The sequence below is a fragment of the Octopus sinensis genome, linkage group LG3 (genome assembly GCF_006345805.1).
Source record: "Octopus sinensis linkage group LG3, ASM634580v1, whole genome shotgun sequence".
Classification (NCBI taxonomy): Eukaryota; Metazoa; Mollusca; class Cephalopoda; order Octopoda; family Octopodidae; genus Octopus; species Octopus sinensis.
Window position 1 is genome coordinate 87,261,273 of NC_042999.1, and position 23,160 is coordinate 87,284,432.

The 23,160-nt window shown below is 34.5% G+C and overlaps 1 protein-coding gene across 5 annotated transcripts in view; it reads left to right on the top strand.

The window, feature by feature from the left end:
* The window catches only part of LOC115209083 (protein strawberry notch homolog 1), a 115,323-nt gene that overhangs the window by 28,605 nt on the left and 63,558 nt on the right, over positions 1-23,160 (top strand). For 3 of the 5 annotated variants that reach the window (XM_036501129.1, XM_036501130.1, XM_029777188.2), the window contains exons 3-5: positions 12,111-12,512; positions 16,266-17,216; positions 22,418-22,508. In XM_036501129.1, the coding sequence (XP_036357022.1) occupies positions 16,288-17,216; positions 22,418-22,508 (1,020 nt within the window). In that variant the 5' untranslated portion in view covers positions 12,111-12,512; positions 16,266-16,287. The remainder of the gene's footprint in view (positions 1-12,110; positions 12,513-16,265; positions 17,217-22,417; positions 22,509-23,160) is intronic. The other 2 variants (XM_029777191.2, XM_029777190.2) reach the window with 2 other exon arrangements.

Here is a 23,160-nt window from a genome sequence, read left to right on the forward strand (position 1 = left end):
AAAATTGTAGTCATTGCAGATACTGGTATCATGCAAATGACACGTAAAAGCACCCATTACACTCTTGTAGTGGTTGGTATTAGGAGGGACATCCAACTGTAGTAACCATACCAAATCAGACTGGAGTCTGGTGCAGCCCCTCAGCTTGCCAGCCCTGGTCAAACTGTCTGATTCATGCCTGCATGGACAACAGATGTGAAATGATGATGATGATGATTCATGGTTACTATATTTTTACATGCGTGAATTGGGTGCCTGAATTTGTGCCATAAAGAAAAGTAAATGTGGTGGTGATGAGGTACAAGAATATATCCTAAGTGACATGTCCAAGAAAGTGATTAGAAGATAGCATGAAGACAAGAAAATCAGTTGGGGTGGGTAAGGTTACCATTGTTTGAAATGAAAGTGGGCAATGGACATAAGTATGGGAGGGATGTGATGAAATGTATATGAGAGGTGACTATAGTGAATAGTGATCAGGGTTTGGGTGTGATTGCTGGTAAATATGAGTGGGAGATAAGACATTGAAAAAGCAGCTCATGGGAGAGGGAGTGGTGACTGGCAGTAGAGAAATGGTGATAAATGGTTTGTAGTTACAGGTTCTATTTTCATTACTTACAATAGCAGAAGGGAGAGTGAGGGAGGGATTGAAAATGGGGAGAAAAGGAATGGGGTTAAAGGTTGCAAGAATAAGAGGTGAAGTGAGAGATGAACAAAACAGGTGGGTGGCTGATAGTAAAAGTGATGGTAAATAAGGGTTGGGGTAATAGTGGGCTCAGGGTAGGGACCCAGTTGTCTAAGTGGGAGGAAGGGGAAGAGAAGAAATAGCAGTTGTAGACTTCACAAGGACACTGGTTGAAGGGCCCTGTTGTGTATCATACACATACTTTTTGAACTTACCATGGGGTATGGGGTTTCTTGTCACACACTGTGTATTGCCAATCACCTCAGTCCTTTTGTAATCTCTCTGACTTGACATCTTGAGATTAGCCTTCACCATCTCATCCAAAGTCTTCCTAGGTCTCTCTCTTTTTCAGTTTCTGTCTACTATAAGTGATTGTCACTTTATTATACAACTATCCTCTTCTATATGCATTACTGGCTTTCTTGCATATTACATCTGATTCTTCGTATGCCCAATTTTTGTCTCACTAGTTTGTAATATACTTCATCATTCATGTACATTGACATTGCATGTCCAGCAGAGTATATTTGTTTCATTTCTTTCTAGTCTGTGTAGGCCCTTTGCTTTCAAGGTCCACGTCTGATAGTATTGCAGTTTGTACACAGGCATATAATCTGCCTTTCATTCTCAGAGAGAAACTTTTTGTTACTAACAGAGGTAGTAACTCTGAACTTACTAATCTGTTCTTATTCTGTCTTCTTTTCTTTTAGAACATCCTCAACCACAGCTAATTAGGTCAGTTAGGAAACAGGAACTATTTACTATCTTTGGGTACCATCCTGAGGAATTGAGAGGATCTATGCACTTTCAATGTTTATTATTCCTGTGCATCTGCCACTTACAAAATTTACATTTTCTGTCAACCTGCCCATGATTCAACTGTTACTCTTTGTGTGTCCATGGTTTGTGTTGGATACACCGTATGTAATTTCTATCTACTCTTTTTATAGATATTGAGCAAGTTCATTTTCATGATGGTAGCAGAGACTTGTCTGTTTTCCTCCTTACTAATGCTTCAGTCTTTGCCAAGTTAATTTTGTGACTCTTTGATTCCCAGTTTTCCTTCCATGCCTGAAATTTCTTATCCTACTATAAATTTGGATAGAACAAGTTTGTCAGTATAGAGCAGTTTCATTCTAGCATTTCCATGCCTGTTTATTTTCAGAAACACTAAATGCAAATGTATTATTATCTATCTGTACATACTTCTCACCTGTAATGTCACAATTCTTTCAGGTGCATTGCCATGCAGTCCAAAGCTGTTCACTCCTTTGGTTTTCATGTTGTGGAACATTGACAAACCTCCTATGTTCTGCTTTCACCTTTGCTATGTAAACCTACTATTTGGTTTCCCTGTATAATTCTCAGCAGTCTTCATTTTCCCATTATGTGCAGGCTGTCATTCTAGCTTTTTAGCAGTTTCCAGATCTACTTTTTATTTACCTTTATAGATTGTAGCCACTCTGAAGGTGAGAACTTGAGAAGAAGAATATGTGGATAGCACGCAACTATTTTCTGCACTTGTTCATATATTCAAATGTTTCCACTCAGTGATTTACTGCTACCGTAAACCACTAATCACCAAACCATTGGGGCCAACAACTTATGAGAAGTGAAAGGAGGTCCATCTAAGCACTACGAAGTCTTAAAAAACAAATCTAAGTTAATGTCCACTTTTCAGACAGAATACATTGAGGCAGGTTGTCAACCCTCATTTGTTTCCAAGTAAGATATTTCACCTTGGCCAGACATAAATTCACAAGGGATTAGAAATGCAATGGCATCCCTTGTATGACAGTGATGCTCATTTGCAACTATTACACAGTGTCAATTCAAGGATACATTAACAGAAAAAGACACTGTAGGATATGATTTGACAAAGTTTTGTCTGCTATTTCTAGTAGTTACCTGGTAACTTTGCTTGGTATATCCAGCTATTTTGAACCACATTTATTTGGACTGCTTTTCTAACATTTTTAACCCTTTAGGTAATGCTTATTTATTCACACTATTTTGAATTGATAATGCATTATCTATTAGCTTTGAAATTTTTATGTGATTGTTTAATTTTAGAATGACGTTGTTAGGGTAGGTGTTAGAGGCTGGATCTGGTTAGTTTTAACATAAAACAGGTAGAATATCTGCACTGCAAACAAGGCTGGTTTAAATGTTAGCAGTTTAAGGAAATCCTCTTCATGCATTGCAATATGTAAATTAACATTTCCTTAACGTAGAACGTCAAACAGAATGTCTTGCAGCATTTAGTTGTCACTTTATATTATGAGTTCAAATCTTTTAGTTGACTTTACCTTATATCCTCTTAGGTTGGTATAGGGTTGATAAAATTTTGTGTCTATGTTAGTAATCTATACTGAAACATAACAGTATTCCAGTTGAAGCTTCTGAATTGACTTCAGTTTCCTATATTCTCATTCTTGATTTAGTTCTCCAGTCATTAAGCAGAGATGTTCATAGATATTTCAGATGGTATAGAATAGTGGTATCACTATTGTGCATAAGTTGATTTATTCATTTAGATTAAGCCTTGTTGTTTATCCTGTGTCTCCTGCTTGTTTAACCCTTTAGCATTCAGATTATTCTATCAAACATATTGGTTATTGATTCACATTGATTTGAATTAATCATGCATTATCCCATATATTCATGATCTTGATGGTGTAATTACTTAATGTAGAATAACATTGTAGGGTAGGTGTGAGAGCCTGGATCTGGTCAGTTTGAACATAAAACAAATTAAATATTTTGGCCGGATATGGCCGGTTTAAATACTAAAGGGTTAATGCTATGGGATCTGGCAGATATCCTTTACTTATTAAGGAAAGTATATAAAGCTTTTAGGTTCAGCCACGCCACAATACATAAGAACTGTCTTGGTGTTAATTCATTCTGATTATCATCTGTAATTGAAGATGGATCAAAGTCAAATGGTGTTTATAGATATTCACGGTTCATTGTTAATCCTTTCTTGGCTACTGAGAACAGTGGAGCTGGTGTTCAATTCCAAGTTACTATAACATTAGTTAGACAAGTGATGAATTTCCTTCAGGACAAGATATTGCACAATCACAGATTACTTTTCATACAGGAGAAATTGAACTCTGCAACAAGGCTGTTGTTACAGCATTAAACTCTAACTAATGTGGTTGTTCAACCTGATAGAAATTGCAGCCCTCAAAAGACACTCTTTCATTTTAAATGAAGAAAAACTGGGTTATGTTTGATATTAAAAAAAATGACGAGAGAGCTATGGTTGGAATGCCTTTGATCACATGGCACATGTGCCAGAGCTGACCTAGGTCTAAACATCACTTAAAGCAAACACCCACAATCATTGCTTAGAGCTGTATGGACCTCAATCAGGATTTCTAACCATATGTTTTCAGTTGTTTAATCAACTGTACTTCCATCCTCATTGAATTAGCATGTAAGTGATTGAGAGTTTTCAGATGTCTAGAAATTAGTGTGATAAAGTGTAGCAGGGCTAGATCCTTTGAATTAAGATACAATCCATCTGATGAGCTTTCACTCAAATTCTGTCTACTTGCTTTCACTCACAAGTCATGGTTTGACCCAAGGCTATAATACACAATGGAATTGAACCCTGGACCTTATGTTTGAGAAGTGAACTTTTTAACCTTTTGGCTGTACTATGTCTACTATTGCAGTGTTAGTGTCAGGATATTAACTGCCACCTCTAACCTGATTGTCTTGGTACTTATATGGCTATCCCCACTTTCGGAAAGGATATTTCTTGACTTCCTATGAAAATAATCCAACTCTTTTCTTTAGAATAATAGTCTTTTGAAATGGAGCTGGGTTTTTTTGTCAGGAATGATGAAAGAATGATGTGAATTCTCAATGTTGTTCTAAGAATGAAGATGATGAAGTGAGGATTAAGTTTATTCATAATCTGCAGTATAAGACTGGATTATTTTATCTTTATCTTCTTTCTTGCCATTTTGCAAAGCTACATACTTAGACATGTAATCTTATAAATTTGAAAATTGCAAATATTTTTGGGTTGCTTTTTTAAAATTTGTTATATTATCTTCTTTATATATTCATTCATTTGTATGTCAAGGCTTTCTTTGTAAAGAACTTCTTCACTGTAAAAGTTTTTCATCATGCTGTTTGTTTAGTTTATTTCATAGTCAGTTTATCCTACCTAGACTATTGTTGTTATATCTTCCTATGAGGTTTGGTAACATTAAGTAGTGGTTAGCTAATGTAGGAGTTATATCTATCATACCAATCTTTGGATGGATCTGTCTAGTTTCTCCTCTTATTTATATTGCAGATTGTTATGAATAAACTCAATCCTCACTTCATCATCTTCATTTTTAGAACAACATTGAGAATTCACATCATTCCTGACAAAAAACTCCAGATAACTTTTACATGCAGCAGTTCTGCTTCTGGGGAAAATATTAAAAGCAGTTTGTGACCATAGATATATTAGCAAACAGGGTTCTATTTTGTGTGAGTACCTAATTGTAACTATGATTCTAAACCAGATCAAGGCAAAATATAGAGCTTTACTTGCAAAATCAAAAGGTCCTGATCAAGGAAAGGAACTACAAGACCATTTGTGATCTGTTTTCTCAAATTGTATTCTCTCTCATTCACAACATTACCTTAACTGCCTATCAATAGGATGATGTCTAATCACATCATGTGGTGTCATGAGTTGGGATGTGAATTGGATTTAAGTGAGGGAGAGTTGCCTAAAACCAGCTTCACTTTTCATTCAGGCTTGCCTTGATCCTGTGGCAAGATGATGTCAAGATAGTTGGAGGCATATTTAGATGAGGTGGATGACCAAGACTTCGAGAGTGTCTTGTCCTTTTAGCATTCTACAGTGCTTGTTAAAATCATCTGTTTGACTGTTGGACTCATTGTTGCTTTTGCCTTCTTAGTCTGCTGGAATTAGTTTTCATATTCAAGAGTAAACACATTCTATCTCACCAAGGGTTTGAGACCTGAATGACTACTCTCATATAGTTTTGTCAAAGCAATTTACTGGGATGAAGCTGTTCCTTGTGCTGCAGTTCCTTTGAGTCACAGGTGAGAACCTGATGCCTCTCAGAGATCAAAGTAAATAGCTTATTCATAAAGGAACTAGCCATCTCTTCCAACAGAGATGCTGTCTTTCTCTGAAAACACTACATCTCCACAATATTTAGTATATTTACAATAACTGCCTAAAGTATGTCCTATATTAGATTATAAGTATATTTATCTCTAGTTTCACATTTACATGCTTATGTTATCCATTTCATTCATGTATGTCTATAAGCTTGAATACATATGGGCAAGTATATATATTTATATATGCTTTAAGAAACTTATATTGATACAATATTGTGTATAGTTTTTGCAGAAGTGAAGATATAACTGGCTGCTTCAAGTATACTCCATATGATTTGCATATTCAAAAACATGTAACTAACCTAAGTAGAGCAGGCAATGTAAGAATGTTAGTGACATTGCCCTATTTGGTTTTAGTTAGTGTATCAATGATTATAGCATGCATATATGTGTGTTCTTGTACATATGTATTCACATCTATATGAGTCTATATAGACGTAGGTATAAATGATGTGTATTTGAGTGTATATATATGTATGCAAAGTTGTAAATGAACATGCAACTTTTGAAAAAATATCTGCAATATCTTGCTCCAATAGTTTCATTAAATTCCTGAAGCCATACTACTACTATTACTGCTGCTGTTTTCCTCTACCAACTATAAAATCATTAATAAGAGCGTCTGTTAATTACAGACTTCAACAGCTTGAACTTGGGCAGGTCAATTCCTGGAAGAAAAATTTATGTAAGGTAGAGTAAACTACAAAATTGCATTTCCTCTAAGAAAGTATTTGGTAAAATTTAACTGGGAATATTGGTCTTGGCTCATAGGCTTAACTAGTGAGATCAATGCATCTGATGTTTTACAAGCCAATGTGCGCAAGGAAATCATGAACAGTATGTGCCACAGTGTTGCAGTTCTTGCATGGAAACATTTAGCTAAGTATTTAGTATGTAGTCTAGGAAAGGACAAGACACAACGGAGAAGAGAGGTGGGTGATATACTTCTAGGTAATTGAGATGAACAGAAACTTAGACTAGCAACAATTTGGTTTGTGGTTTAGTGTGTTAGTCATTAATGGTCTTCCTATCTGTAAGATGGTTTATTATTTTTTTAATACCCCCTAGAATGTTTTGTGTGCAGTAGCTGTACTATCTCAGCATTTTGAAGTAATTTAATTGGATGAGAAGGAGGTGCTCTTAACCCTTACAGGCTCTCTCATGCTGATGAGATTAGTTTCTTTGAATTTTTGTTGATTGATACCTGTAAGGAGGGAAAGACAGCTGTAGTTACGAGGAGAATGAGTGAGTTTAAATGTTTAGTTTGGAGTGATATGATATGTATGAGAAGAAGCAGGTGAATAGCATGTTGAGTCTTGCCAGTCAGCTAGATGGCCTGGTTTTGAATGTAGTTTCCAATATCTGTGTTTGTGTGTACCGCAGTAGCACTGTTCTGTTTATGTGAGTATTTCAATGTGGTTCTTGATATTGTTGATCAGAGTTGAAGTATTTTCTGGCTTTGGAGAGTGATTTTAGGGGTGCTGTCGTGATTGTATTATAAATGTGCATCCTCTGTGAAAGATCTGAGATTGTGAGGCCTAGCATTTGTAGTGGGTTTAGTTGTATGTTGTTCATATGTAGAAAGAGTTTAGTGCATGTAATAATTGTGTCATGGGATTAGTGTCACATCCTCCTTTCTTCATAGAAGCAGTAAATATTCAATGGGAGGTCACAGTTTCATTGAATAATTCCTATTGCAGTAAGGAGTGAAACGATGTGGCTAGACGTAACAAATAGATCATTTATATACAAAAAACTGTGTCAGTACTTAACCTTGAGGTCCCCTAGAACTGGCAGAATGTCGATCAGTGAATGCTCTGTTAATACATGTTGAGGAGACGGAATGGTTTGACATGAAACACCCTATTCAAAAAAGGAGACACAGACAATAAGTGGGAAGTTTTGCAAGGGGATTCTCATTTGCAGATGCAATCAAAGGCTTTGCTTATGTCAAAAGCATCAACATTGTTTTTTATCAAGAGCAAAAGACTATCAGTATGTGCTATAGAACACAAAACTCCATTAAACTAGCTTTAGAGAAACTGATTGTCACTGAGAAAGTGGAGATATTGGAAATGAGGGGGACATAATGATTGTTGGCAGGGCCAGGGAGGTTGTGCTTCTTGGAAAAACAACTGTTATGCATTTCCATAGATCTGGTTATCTGTTGGGAGACAAATACTGAAGGTTCTTGCAAGAATAGGAACTAGCTCTGGAACACACTGAAGGTAATGGAATGGATACCATTTTGACTAATTTTTTTAGATTGGAGAAACAGAAAAAAATTTTAACACTTGGCAACTATATGTAATATGTATGAAGTGTAGATAGAAAATTTTGGGAAACTTTTGTAGAGTCTTTTGTAGAAGGAATTGGAAAACATGCAGCACACGCAGGCCTTTTGTCTGCAGGAATTCTGTTTGTAGAGCCATCTGTTTGAAGAGTGTTGGGTGGTGGATAGGCGAATTCTGTTAAATTGGGAAATCTCTGCTACATTAGTCCAGATTCTTTTGGCAAATGACCTGGATGCTTGGTTACTATTTCAGTAGTGTGGTGGCTTACATGCTGTAAGGTGTTCAAAGACATCCTTTGCTTTTTTTAATGGTTGTCATGTTGGTGTTGTGGTAGATGAACACTGCCAAGTTGGTTAATGCAAATGGATTTCTGCTGGTGTTGTAGATAATATTTCTTACCTGTACAGTGACCGAACATTTATGAGCAAGCCTTTGTTCATGAGATTGATTATTCATTTGCTTTCCCCTGCATCCAGAGTGTTGGGGGGGGGGTAGTCATTGGTTTTGTAACTGATATAAAACAAGATGTGTAAAAGTATGGTAATAATGGATTGTTGTGAGGTAGGTTACCTTGATTAGACAGTAATCAGATAATCTGATAGGTGCAGAGGCAGTGATGTTTGTGTTTCAGTTGTGCTTGTAGCTAAAAATGAATTCAAGATGTTTATAGAGTTAGTGTTTCAGTTAAGGATATGGGTAGATGAAGAGACTAACTAGAGTTGGTAGTTCAGCATAGCAAATAGCTTGGCCTCTGTGACAGCAATGTTAGTGAAGCAAGGGCATAAAAACCAAGATGTATGTAATGAAATCATCAAGAAGATGACTTCTGAGAGAGTTCAGTTGAGATAGATGTCATCAACATTAGGATGAGAGGTAGTCAAGCCAATTACTGGTGTATGGAGAAGATTAGAAATTGGTGGGACAGTATTGAGCTTAGTGGGATGGTGGGGAGTCTGATTTTTTTTTTCTTTTGTGTCTTATTAACTTAAAGTTGCTAATGTATAACTCAGAAAAGTTACTAATTGGGTGAGTAAATTCTAAGTGTAGCTGGTGTTGAGCTAGTAGTTGGAATACAGGGTTATAGTCTTCTATAGCAGAAGAGTATAGGTGAACTACAAGTACTACTCTAAAGTAGGTCACACATGGTCTTGTACAGATATGGTCAACAATTGTTCAGTATTGTTGGGTTTTCCTTAATCAGATACTTTCATCAATGACTAATTAATCCTATTAGTTTCAGGACAGTGCATGATCAAATTTTATTCATAATAGGATTTTAAGTTCATTTCTGTTTGAGAACTGAACAATTATAAATGTGCTTCTGCTGTTTACTGTGGTGAGCTGCACTTACTTATAGCCACTTGGTGAGAGTCAGATGCCTTGGAATTAGACAAAAAGCAATATTTGTGATGGAACACAAACTGAACCTTTTCTAATAATTTTCATGTTAGTATACTTCCAAATATACTTACGTTTTTATACATATCTGCTTTCAAATAAATTCATTTAGCTACTTCAAAATGCAGTGAAAGCTACCTATGATCATTTTAGGATGCGGCCTCTTAAATAGCAAATAACCAGATGATAACATTTATCAGTAATATAACAATATCCTGAATATGTTTGGAACCCCCTAATTTTGATAACAATTATTGATACTGTTATCTATGATTAATAAGCTGCTGCTATTATACTCTCAGGTCACTGTGTTGTTGGTAAACTTCCGAGTATGCTCATTTCAGTAATTAAAAAATTCAGTGAAAAATGTCTGAAATTTAAAAAAAAACAACTTTTTTTTTTCAAATTTCCAGAAGTTCACTTTTAAAATTATTTGAATCTAATCTAATTCTGTGACTGATATGACTAATTGCAAATGGATTAAACAAATATTGATTATATTTGATGATAAAGTCTTTATGAGCTAGCAGATAGGAGATATTGAAACTGCTACCATCTGTGTATTACATTCTCCCCTAATAAAATTTCTTTTTCTGTATATCTTAAATGTCTGAACAAAAAATTAGTGTTTTAAGTAGGGTCGGAACATTGAAATAATAAAATTATAGTTAGGTATTATAAAAATATTAATTTCAAGCATATATTCCAATATTTTTTATACACACACACACATATACAGAGAGAGAGAGAGAGAGAGAGAGAAATAGACTGAGTTGTAAATGTAACCATAGTGTTTCGGTAGTCTGATGAGTTAGCTTTCTTTATTTGCATTAATTTGTGAATATACAATTGTATAATGCCGAGCATATACATATTAATGCAAATGTACATATAATTTTCATATACTAAAGGTAATGCTACATGAAGAAGGTCGTGAAATGGCTGTAATCATATGGAAGTCATGGAAAAATAATCTATCTTGATTTGTCATACCTGACTTTTATGCTTTACATATATATTCTTAACAGTATTTAGTTTTTATGTATTTACTTTTTTGTTTATCAACATAGCAAAGTACTTTTGCAATGTATGCGCTATGTCTATTTTTGTTGTAGATTTTGGAGTATGTTAATGGCTAGTTGTAATAAATATCTTCAGAATGTTCTTAATAAGAAATTTATATTTTATAACCTCTTTTTTATTGTAACTAGATGTCTGTATTTTAGCACAATATTTATTTCTTTGTTGCCCACAGGAGGCTAAACATAGAAGGGACAAACAAGGGCAGACAAAGGGTTTAAGTCGATTACATTGGTGGAATTTGAACTCAGAATGTAAAGACAGATGAAATACCTATTTCTTTACTACCCATAAGGGACTAAACACAGAGAGAGGACAAACAAGGACAGACAAACGGATTAAGTCGATTATATTGACCCCAGTGCATAACTGGTACTTATTTAATCGACCCCAAAAGGATGAAAAGCAAAGTTGACCTCGACGAAATTTGAACTCAGAACGTAGTGGCAGATGAAATATGTGCTAACATTTCTGCCAGCTCGCCACCCTATTGTGCTAATTAAATAAATTTAATTAGCACAATATTAAATCTATTTTAATATGATGTTAAAACATTAGAAACATATTTCATATCCTGAAGTAGTTATCTTTCTTTTTCTTAGAGATAGGGTACATCTTCAATATTTCAGGGAGTTCTGTCATCTAAACCAAATTGGTCTTATGCCTTGATCTTTATTTGTTAAGTTAATCAACAATACCCCATCCATATCTTTCAAAATAGTTTTACTTTATTGTCCTCTGTTACCATACCCATTTCTTCAATTCTTTTTCATGTGGCTCTGATTTTTATTAAGAATATCAGAATACTCAAATAATTATTATTATTATATCTCCTATAATTCTGTTGTTATTTAAAACATCAACTGCTATTTAAACATCAAAATAATTAAAGCAATTAACCACTTTCACCTTCTCATATCTTCTTTCTTAAAAATTGCAAGCTGGTTTGTAATTTTGATTGTTTTAGAAACATCTTTAAGTCTTCTTGCCCAGAGAATATGTTTGTGAAACAGTCAACATATGAACTCTTTCTTATGTAACAAATTCCAAGACAGTTTGAGTAGTACAAAATCTTTGTAGATGATTAAAAAAAAAGAAGCAGCGCAAGACCACATGCTAAATTTTCATAACTCAATCATTTGGGATGATTATGAAAATAATTTTTTAAAACCAAATATGTTCTGTGTCCAATCAAGACAAACAGTCACTTCTCAGTACTTTTGAGATAACAAAGATCTGTTAGCCTATCTGTAACTAGCCCTATTTTGTCAGTTACTAAGGTATTTAACTCTTAAAAAACCTACTCAATCCACTTAACTATCAGTAAGACCCATGGGACTTCAAATTGTAAGCATGCTATAGTTGATGAGTGTTTCTTGTGTTTGTAGCTGAATTCAAAGCCTACATGAAATTTTTAGTCGTGTCCCAATTATTCAATATATTCTCTATTTACTTTTAATTTTTAGTTTTTTTTTTCTCCATAGATTGTTTCATTTCATACACAATTTCACCAATGCACGCATCTGTTGGATATTTACCAAAATTTGAAGAGTTGCAATTTTGCTTTTAATGGCTTTGCCAGAGAAAGAAGGTCAATAGTGCCTATGACTTTTGCAAAGACTGGATGGGAGAAAAGACGGAAGAAACCATGACTCATGGATTACCCAAAGACTGGAGACCTGATCTGAATGCTTGCAATAATAGTACCCAAGGGTTTGGTCGCTTGGTGGTGGTAGGTCTACCACACAAAGTTGCTGACCTGTAGGTGCTAATTTATCAACTCAAGGATTAAAATTTTAAACTGATGACTGGCATTATAAATCTGGTAAAGACACTTAGTTTTCACTGGCTCAATCCAAGAAGCTGTAAATAAGTAACATAAGGAGGTATGTTTTGATACCACAAAATTTAATGAGTATTTTGTTAGAACACATAGTTTTACTTGAATTCTTGTATGTAAATCACTCTAGTGGATTCCACCTTGAAATATATTACATAATAACAACTCATTAATTATTAGGGAAAACTTGTTTATATTTTAGCTTCATTCCTTATTCTAACTATTCGACTTTAATGATATTTGATGATGTGCATTTAGTGTAGCATGTTTTAAATTTAGAATTTTAGTCATTATTATTATTTTTTTTTTTGCCTTAGTAGCCACTCTCTAAACTTAATATAATTCTGAGTTAGAGAGGTCACTGTGAATATACTTTGGTGGTTTGCATTCTCATGGAAAGCACAAATCTTAACAATTTCAGATCAGTAATGACATTTGTGCTTTCCTGAAGAGGATTAGTGATTTATGTATAATCAAATAGCTATAACAAAAAATTGAAACTAGGTTATGGACTTGTTAACATACCTTCCATTCTATAGTTCTTCTCATTGAATAAGATATGAACCAAACCAATATTCTATACTATTTATTTTATTAACTGTTATGAATGGTTGTTAGTTTTCATTTTGATAATATGTAACTAGTGATAGGAAGGCTATGCAACTGTGAAATTCATGCCAAAAATGAACGAATGAATGAATGAATGAATTAAAGAAGCATGGACTTTGCAATCTGTATGCAAGCAATTCACTGGGGAAAGTAGAAACTATGATGAAATTATGCTGGATTGTGGTGACATTTTAGTTCTGCTATAAATTGCTCATTTGTTGCTGGTGGTTTGTAAAGTGATTGGAGATAAGAAAAGCCTTGGTTGTTAAAAACCATGCAAAGAAAAGGTTGGGACAAATATGCAACAAAGATGGGCAATTTTTCTCTGTTACTGTATGTGTCACATGACATAGGCCGTTGGAGTGTGGGAAGACAAAATAAGATCCATCTAATCCATGATAGCATGTAAAATGATAATGATGTTAGCACCATTATTGTTATAACGTACACTTTTCCATGCTTACTTGGGTCAAATGAAACTTTGTTCATTCAAATTTTTCTACAGCTGGATACTTTTTTTGTTGCCAACTTTTTACCTGTTTCTAAGCAAGGTAATAGCTTGCCTAGTCTATTGAACAGCTTGCACACTCTTTCACAAAGGATTGTAATAAACAAAGGACATTGTCTGTATGGGTGGTGACTCTCGTTTACAATTAGTGTGCTGTCAAGACAGAAGGAACACACACACACACACTGGATTTCTTCCAGTTCCTGGCTACCAAATTCCACTCACAATGTATTGGTCATCCTGTGGTTATAATAGAAGACACCAGCCAACAGTGCCCTGCAATGGGGACAAACTATAATATGCGTAGTTCTGAGGTGAACTTCTCAACTGTACCTCCAATCATTTGTATATTGACTAGGTTTGATATTTTGATTATATTTCAATCATACATTAGGAAAGATGCCAAAAACACTAATGTGTAAAATTATTTCTAATTTAGAGGCACAAGGTCAATAGACTTGTAGGATGGAATATAGTTGATTAAACTCACTGCTGTACTTGACTGGTACATTTTATCAACACTGAAGAGATGAACAAAAATTGACCCTGCTGAGATTTGAACTCTGCATATAAAGAACTAGAACAAATACTAATCTGCTTGCATACTACTTTGCTGGTATGTAAAATTAAACTGAATAAGACTGTAATTGAACAATGATTTTGTAGCTTTTCTGAGGCCTTTGTAGAAGTGAATGTTAATAGCGTACTGCTATATGAGTCTGATCAAGAATTAAGTGTATTTCAGTATGTATATTAATCTATGAATATTCCATTCTCTGAACACCATACAATACTTGTGGAATTAGACACATTTTTTTTCTTTGATTTCTGTAGTGTTATGTTTTTGTGAGAGTAGTTTCTCAAACCTTTGCTCAACCCTCACTTTTGAAGAAAGTTTTTGTTTTCTAAAGACAGTATTGAACTAACAAAACTCTTTCACAGTACTCATCATCATCATCATCGTTTAATGTCCGTTCTCCATGCTAGCATGGGTTGGACGGTTCAACTGGGGATCTGGGAAGCCAGAAGGCTGCACCAGGCTCCAGTCTTATCTGGCAATGTTTCTACAGCTGGATGCCCTTCCTAATGCCAATGACTCTGACTCTTTATATTATATTCTAACCCTCTATATAACTTTTGAGCACAGTCTTGTCTTTTAATAGTGAAGTATTTTGGATATAGACATCATGTACTGTCAGTTAAAAGATGCATTTAACTTTTTGGTTGTTTTTTTTCTGGTACTCTACTAACTCATCCATACCTGTATTTTAGTTGCTAATAAATCTCTTATATTGATAAAATTACAACCACTCTTTTAATAGAAAAAAATTGTATACTTGCTACATTTTTTACAGAAAGATTTTTTCCCTGTGTTAAATGATGTTTACACATTTGATTTCCAATTTGTGTAATTTTTCTAATATGTCTAATTTGCCTTTGTATCCTTCATTCATCTAATGGTACTTCTAAATAAATTTAGAATAATACCAAGTGCTAAATGGAAGTATTAGAGTTTATGAAGAAATCAGGTATTATGTTGACTTCGCCATGTAAAAGTTCTCAGTTTATCATCTTCAACAATACTGAACAAATATGAAAGGATACTAGAATCAACATAATTTGGTAGATACTGAATTAAACTTATAATTTGGAGAAAGGTTTTTTTTCCTGATATGTCTGTAGAAAGTAGCATTACAAATATCTGAGCAACCTTTGTACTTGAAGAAGTATGAACAGAGATGTTAGGAAACTTTATCTCACAGTATAAGATGAATATTTCACAGTAAATAAAGATTAGTTTTATGAATGATTCATGAAGTTGAAGTCTTTAGTAATAAAAGAATCTTGAAAGCTACATTTTGATAAAAATATATTAAAATTGGAATTTATTAGAATTTTCCAGACAGTTCAGACTTTGATAATAGCTTTCTTTTAGTAAAAGTTACATATTCCAAACTAATTAAAAAGCAGCCTTCTTTATTGTAATACATCATATAGCTACACTTGTGAATGATAATCTCATTGGATATTGAACCCATTGAAGGCAGTGAGTTCTTAGAATGGTTGGCAGAATACCTTGCTGTGTTTAGTTATGACCTTTTAAGTTCTGATCTTGATTGACTTTGTTGTTCATCCTTCTCTGTACTATGCACTCTCAAATATTGGAATTGACTGATGTATGTCACTTGTGTATGGTGGTCCTGCTGTAATTGGCAGTTACCAGTCAATGTTTACCTGTGTACTACATCTGAGAGGACGTGCAGCATAACTGCCCATTATCATTGTGGTCTTAGGAGAGGAGAATGCTGTAAGAAAGGTTGCATTTACTGGCAAGTCATTGATTTATTGCACACATCTTTAATAGTTGAAATGATTTTGATATGATTGTCTATATTTGTGTATGTATTGTTATAATAATACACTATATGGTGGTGCCCCAGTATGACCGCAGCTTTAAAGCTGAAATATTTTAAAGATATTTGGAGATATAGTTGATGGTAAAGATAGACAAGGTAGGATGATGGACTGGATATTGTACAGTATTAATTTCACTACCTCAATGATAATCTACAAAAATATATACAATAAATATACAATGTCCATTTCAGTTCACTACATAAAATTGAGCTCATAATTATTCAATTGAAATTAATAATAATCTGTATTTTCTGTTTTTTACAGGGAGTTGCTCTACTAAAGTAGTATGAATCCCACACTAAGTCTTGAGCAGTTACTAACTGCTACTCAACAACAACAACAGTATGAAGACAACGTTAGACAAATGCAATTAAGTACGCCACCACCCAGTCAGACCAGTGCCTTTTCTGAGCCAGAGTCACTCATTCCATCATTGTTATCTCAGCTTTTAGCTCCTCCATCACCTCCGTTAGTGTCTATGGCATCAGGTTCAATACCAGAGTGTTCAGAAGTTACAATGTCCACACAACATTTACAACCTTCCTATTCACAACCAGAGGAACCATCTGAAACATCCATTTCATCAACTGATCAGCCAGAATTAAAAATGCCCTCACTGTTAGAAACACCGGATTCATCTTCATTACTGTCTTCGTCTGATTCACTGACATCAACACCAATGCATCAGTCAGTTTCATCGTTAACATCACTGCTGTTATCATCATCGCCGCCACCAACAAGTAAACCTGAGGCTACAGTTTCCTACTCAACTGCCTCATCTCAGTTATCAGGATTGTTATCAACAACTGTTCCTCAGTCTACAGATACTATACCAGTATCACTGCCATCATCATCAGTTACACTTGTGTCTACATCTACATCCTCACCGTCAGTAACATCTACATCGACAACTATAACAACTACTACTACAACAACAACAACCATATCGACATCATCATCATCATCGTCACCAATTACTGTGCAATCACCAGAAGCAGCGATTGCCTCCATAATGTCTGCTTCGAGTCGTATGATATTGCAACATCAAGCTGCTGGACTTTTATCTCCTGCGGCCGCACAACAGTATTTGGAAATGATGCGGACACGAGCAACAAACTACGCCACAGCGACGACTGCAGTGCATCAAAAGTTACTTGATGATCTCAATGAAGAACTAGGGAAACTGGCTAATGATGGTGTTGAAGAGAGTGTCAGGTAGATATGAAATTTTGTTTCTCCCTCTTTCTATTGATTTATGTTGAGCATGACAGCAAAAATGTACCATATATCCTCTGTTAATTATAGGATTCTTGGGATTTACCTTGTTCCATCAATATGTCTTTCTTTCAGTGGTATTATCTGAAGAAAGGGTATTGTTGTTCTTTGCATGCATACTGTGGGTTTTTTTGTTGGGTAGTGGGGTCTATACAATTAAAAATATTATTTGTTGATCAGAAATATTTAAAAATTAAGTAGCTCATATCAAGTTAATTATTTGACTTTAGTTTTTACTGTTTTGCACCTATTTCTCCGTAAGAGTGTGATGTTTATAAATTCATGAGGTGTGTATTATTGGATCAGTTGTTTGTTCAGCTTGGTACCTTTCTTTCAGTTAACTTCTTCACTATAAAGTAAGATAAGATTTTGTTGTCCGCTAGTCAGACTGAAGCAAGTAAGTTATCTTGTATTGCCAGTCCATAGCCAAGCTAATTAATTGTGAACTATGTAAGTGGGTCATAAGGTTTATGTTTGCAACTATATAGTCAGTAACCCCAGTACCTTAATTTTCTCCTATGTCTTCCTTGCCTCAGTCTTTCAGATGTTCAAAGCATTTCAAATGCTCTGCATTTCCCTATACAACCAACATCATCCTCCACATGCATCACATATCCTTATCAATGCAGTCTTCTCTCTTGCACACTGCATCAAATTCCTTATATATCTAGCTTTTCTCTAAGCTCATTTGCATTCCATTGTTCATGTACACTAACATTATATATCCAGTAGAGCATGCTCACTTCATTTCTTTCCTGTTGTCACAAATGTTCCACTTTCAAGGACTATATCTCGCTACTATGCAGCATCACACTTCATACACTAGCATTATACAATCTGCTCTTCACTTTGTGAGAAAAACCCCTTTGCTGACTATAGAAGTAACTGCTTCCTGAACTTTTTCTTCCTCTTACCTATTCTAACTAGTAGACTTTATGTGCACGCACCTCTACTGCTGATTTTGTAACAAAAACAATGAACTGTTTCTTGTTGGTTTTCTGAGCATTTGAAGAATTTATTTTGTTTGTTTTCTCATTGCTAACTATTCCTGTGTATCTAGCATATGCAAAGTCAACTTTCCCTATTAGCTTGCTTCTTATTCTCTAAAACATAATTTAGAAAAATTGCACTGGCAAATTATGAAAGCTGTGAAAATATCTCACCATTGACCTCAGAGCCATAGGTAAATAACCAGGACATGTAAAGCAATGTTTTCTTGGAATTTGAATTATTAAAATGGTTTAAAAGGATGACTGAAATACTGCTCAAAAAGTTGTGTGATAATATTCTGTTTCTGGTTAATGAATGTCTCTTTGGTTGTATGAGAAAAATTATATGCAATAAACTAATATTCAATCTGATGTCAATCCCTATGAATGGTATATTGTCATCTAAACAAGAAATATTACCTTTCCTGTTTCAGTTTACTTCATTGGGAAGCGATGCTACTCCTTAGAATGATGTTGCAGCAGAGATATAAACTTAAATAATTTGTAAATATTCAAATTTACAAAATAATGAAAATTCAATGGAAACAATTTGTCAGTTTCAAAACCTGAAATTGTATCATTTGTTTAACCCTTCAGCATTTAAACCAGCCATATCTGGTTCAAATATTCTACCAGTTTTGTGTTCAACCCAGCCAGATCTGGTCTCTCACACATAATCTAGTTGTCATTTTAAAAATAAGCAATCACATCTTCAAAATCTTGAACCTACAAGATAATACATGATAAATTTTTTTAAATGTGTATTACACTTGAATACTAAAGGATTAAAGTTTCTTTATCCTATAGTTTTGGAGTGATGATTTTGTTCTTTAGTGGAAAAGCAATATCTAGTCTATTTGGGGTTGTCATTAAAATTCAGATTCCTGCCTATAAGGGTCCACATCAGGCATAGATCATAGTTCTCCATTGCATTTGTTGTTTCATTGGTGGTTGTTTTATTGGCTGGTGATTATGTAGAGTGTATGTTGTGTGAGTTGTATTATTTTATTTGGTGGTGATTGCATACGTGTTGTATGCAGGGACAACATGAGTTGTACTGTTGAGTTATGTCTTGCAGAGATATTTTCAATATTGTGTAGAGGTGTGAGTCCTTGTATGGTTTTTATGATTTTGGTCATTTCCTTCATGTTCAATCATTGTTGGTACTGTTTTCATTCTTTTACCCAACATTCTTATAATTTTAATTACAAGATTCTTACAATTTGTCACTTTCTTATTTTTTCTGGGCAGTGTTTTGTTGGAAGAGGTAGAATTTTTATAAGAATACAAATATTTTTGTTCCAGTCTTTGTTGAAACAGTTTGGCCTTGATCTCTTTGTTAGCATTGATAGGCATGTCTTAGATGATTGTTACCAACTCATTGTCATATTACATTTGATAGATGTTGATACCACTTCTAATCTGTTTTTATGTTGGTAAATGAAAGTAGCTACCATCTTGATGTCTCAGATTTGGTAAGGACTGAGTATGACTTTAACCTACTTCCAGTAATGGAGTCCTTTTCAGGATTTCCAGGGCTTTAAGGCATGTGGAAAAACCTCTTAGTCACTATTGTATCCAGGTATCTCTGACCTGGAGTAGTAGCACCTGTTAGGGTCCCAGCTATGAGTGAAATAGCATGTAAATAGAGATCAACTGTGAATATAGAAATAAACAGCCCAGGGCCAAATCATTGCAAGGCCTAGCACTCTGTAGCCACCTAAGCCAGAATTGTGTTGAAATCATGGGATGCAGCATGTTGAATGTGAACTATTTTGGTAGATGAACTTTTTGAATTGATGGTGAAGATCAGTATATGCTGAGTAGATCAATAGTCAACATGCTGTCAATGGCCAGGACCAATTAGTTTAGTTAGTGAGCTTCTGTTATTATCTGTAGTTGTTGAATGCACAGATAAGACATCCAGCTATCAAAAAACCGATGACTTAATGGTTTGGATAAGTTACCCGACTAGATGCTGATAGCAAGGACTGACTGGGTAACCAGAAATGAGGTAATCGATGGCCATAGGGTACTGATTACATTGTCTGCACTTAATGTTGGCATCTTAATTCATAATTTTATTTTCGTGCTTAGTTATTTATGGCTTGGAATTTTGTCCTCTGCAGCTACATTCAGACATTGTTAATGTTCATTCTGGCTTACTTCCTTTGTGTTGAATCTCATGGGGTATTTGACATGGACTGATTTTTCTTTTCATATTTTCTTTTGTGTATTTTGGAATTCTGTTTCATCTTGTTTTCTTCTTATTTTTCAGTAATTTTATTTTTATCGCTCACTTACTTTGCACTATTGAGTGCAAATCTGCATCCCTTGAGCCTGTGCAAGTGTTTGTTTTGTTTTCATATTTTTGTATAGAATCTGCAATACAATATGTAATATGTGTGCAGCACCTAATAGTGCTGTGTTTTGTTTTCCATATTTGTAAAGGCTGGTGTTTTTGTATGTGTTTGTATTCTCGTTTTTTATAATTATTTTCAAGGTATCTACTGTAAGGATTGTCCATGCATTCTACTTACTTCTATTTCAAGATCAGTGTATTCGGATTATTTCTCTATTTCTTGATGAAGAACTTTTTTTATCTGCTTGAGTTGTTACTTCAATTAGGTGGCACCTTTTTTCTGGTAGGTCTTGACAACAATATCCTGCTTATTAGCCTTGTTGTCCTTGACTGTATATTAGCTAGTATAGTTGGCAGTGTTCCTCTCTCTCTTGTGAAAAAAAAAATGTGTGTGATAGGCATGACTGCTAGAACTTAATACAGGCACTTTCTTTCTCGGGTAAGCTCTCATCAACTTTTCCAATTTCTGGTTGGAAGGGGAGATGCTACCTTCTAATTTATTGAAAGATGGGTGAAAGTGGAGGATGAATGAATCTATTCTCAGCATGTGGTTGCAGGCAGAAGAATACAGCTAGGAGAGGACACTTACTCTTGGTAACCCAATCAAGGATCCACACATTGATCTCTGTGGATCCTTGATTGGTTCTAGAATGAATTCTCCTCTTGAGGCATTAACATATCTTGTGTACATCATTCTATTTTATTTGATTTCACTGTAAACACTCATACCGTTTGTAATTAGTTTCTTTGATGTCTCCTCATCCCATCACCCTTGTGTAATAGTGCAGAATATATGAATTAATAAAAGAAATGACATGTATAAACTGAGGATGTACTGAATAAGGGAGATTGCAACTGTTAAGTTTGTTTATTCTCTTGTTGGAATGGATCTAAGCTATTTGCTGCTCATATATTATGTGTTAATTAGTTATTAAATAACAACTGAATATATTGATGTTGGCCAAATCATAAGTTCATACGATGCGAAAAAAAAAATATCCTTTTTAATCAATTTTTATAGGAAATGTTGCTGAAAAATTGTTCGTAGCAACTAATGATTAAAGACATTCATTAAACATTTTTAAATCTGTAAATTTTTAAATGTGTAATCACAGTTAAAAAGCATGAAGATTGAGACAGTCAATTAACCCTTTTGCGTTTGGATTTCTGTGTCAGGCATAATGCTTATTCATTTACATTGCTTTGAACTAATCTTGCATTATCTTGTAACTTCAAGATTTGAATGATGTGATTGTGTAATTTTAGAATGACATTATAGGGTAGGTGTGAAAGGCCAGATCTGATTGGTTTGAGCATAAAACAGGTAGAATATTTGGGCCATATGTGACTAGTTTAAATGCTAATGGGTTAATGACAATTTTTACCTCTACCTTAGTGAAAGCAGAGGTATTGTTTTCAGTCGTGTTTGTTTGTTTGTCCGTGGACAAGATATCTAAGAACCGCTGGATGGATTTAGATGAAACTTTCAGGGATGTTTGCCTCATGACTGGCACAGACTAATTAGATTTTGGGATTGATTCAGTACCAGACAAGGATTCTGGATTATTTTTTCCTGTCTTTTTTACTTAATTTCTGAGTGGTCAGGTTCATTTTTGGTATTCTCGTTTGTGAGAGGAGTCAAGTTTATTTCAAATATTCTCATTTTTAAAATCATCTCTGCCTAATTGTTGAGACAACATTCGTGTTGCCTTGGTGGAGGTTTGTGCTCTGTGAGTGCTCTTGTTGTTCATATTTTATGCAAAAATTCCAATTTTTCTCTATTTTTACAGCCAAGAAGTATTTGCAAAGTTTGAACACAGAGAAATCCTTCCAGGCTGCTGTTCCCATCCTGGTGATATTGTTGAAGCAGGATCACTTGCAGTATGTATCATATTTTGAGCGTAGCATTTAAGTAGTTTATTGAACCAGAGTAAAATTATGATCAAAAATATTTGTTTAGATTACTTATATATATATCTATTAGGGGTATCACAAAGTAATGTTACATTTTCAAACAAATAGTCTGACATCATACCTTAAATAGTTTACAAGCCAATAAAAGGTGTCCTTGCAATTAACTAATTGGCATTGTGTTAATGACCAAACGTTAATGTGGACATGAAAATCAAGGACTTTAATGAGCTGCAGATCTTATTTCTTCTTTTACTTGTTTCAATCATTAGACTGTGGCCATGCTTGGGCACTGCCTTGAATAATTTTTAGTAACTAATTGATTGGCTGGTTTTCTGATGTTTGTATTTCATGTTTGTAAGAACCTCAAAATCTGTGATCCCTGTTTCATGTAACAGGTCATTGTCTACCTATTCTGGTGTTACAGCATTGATATTTCTAATGATGATAACACTTATTGTCATAATTCCTTGAAGTGGCTTGCAAATAGACTTTATAGAACTAATCCTGTTGTTTGTTCAGTTGTTCTATTTATAATGTATAAGTAGAAATCACAAATGTTGTCATGTGATCATTATTTTCTTACCCAGGCTTCCAAGAAATTCACAAACCACTTCTAATA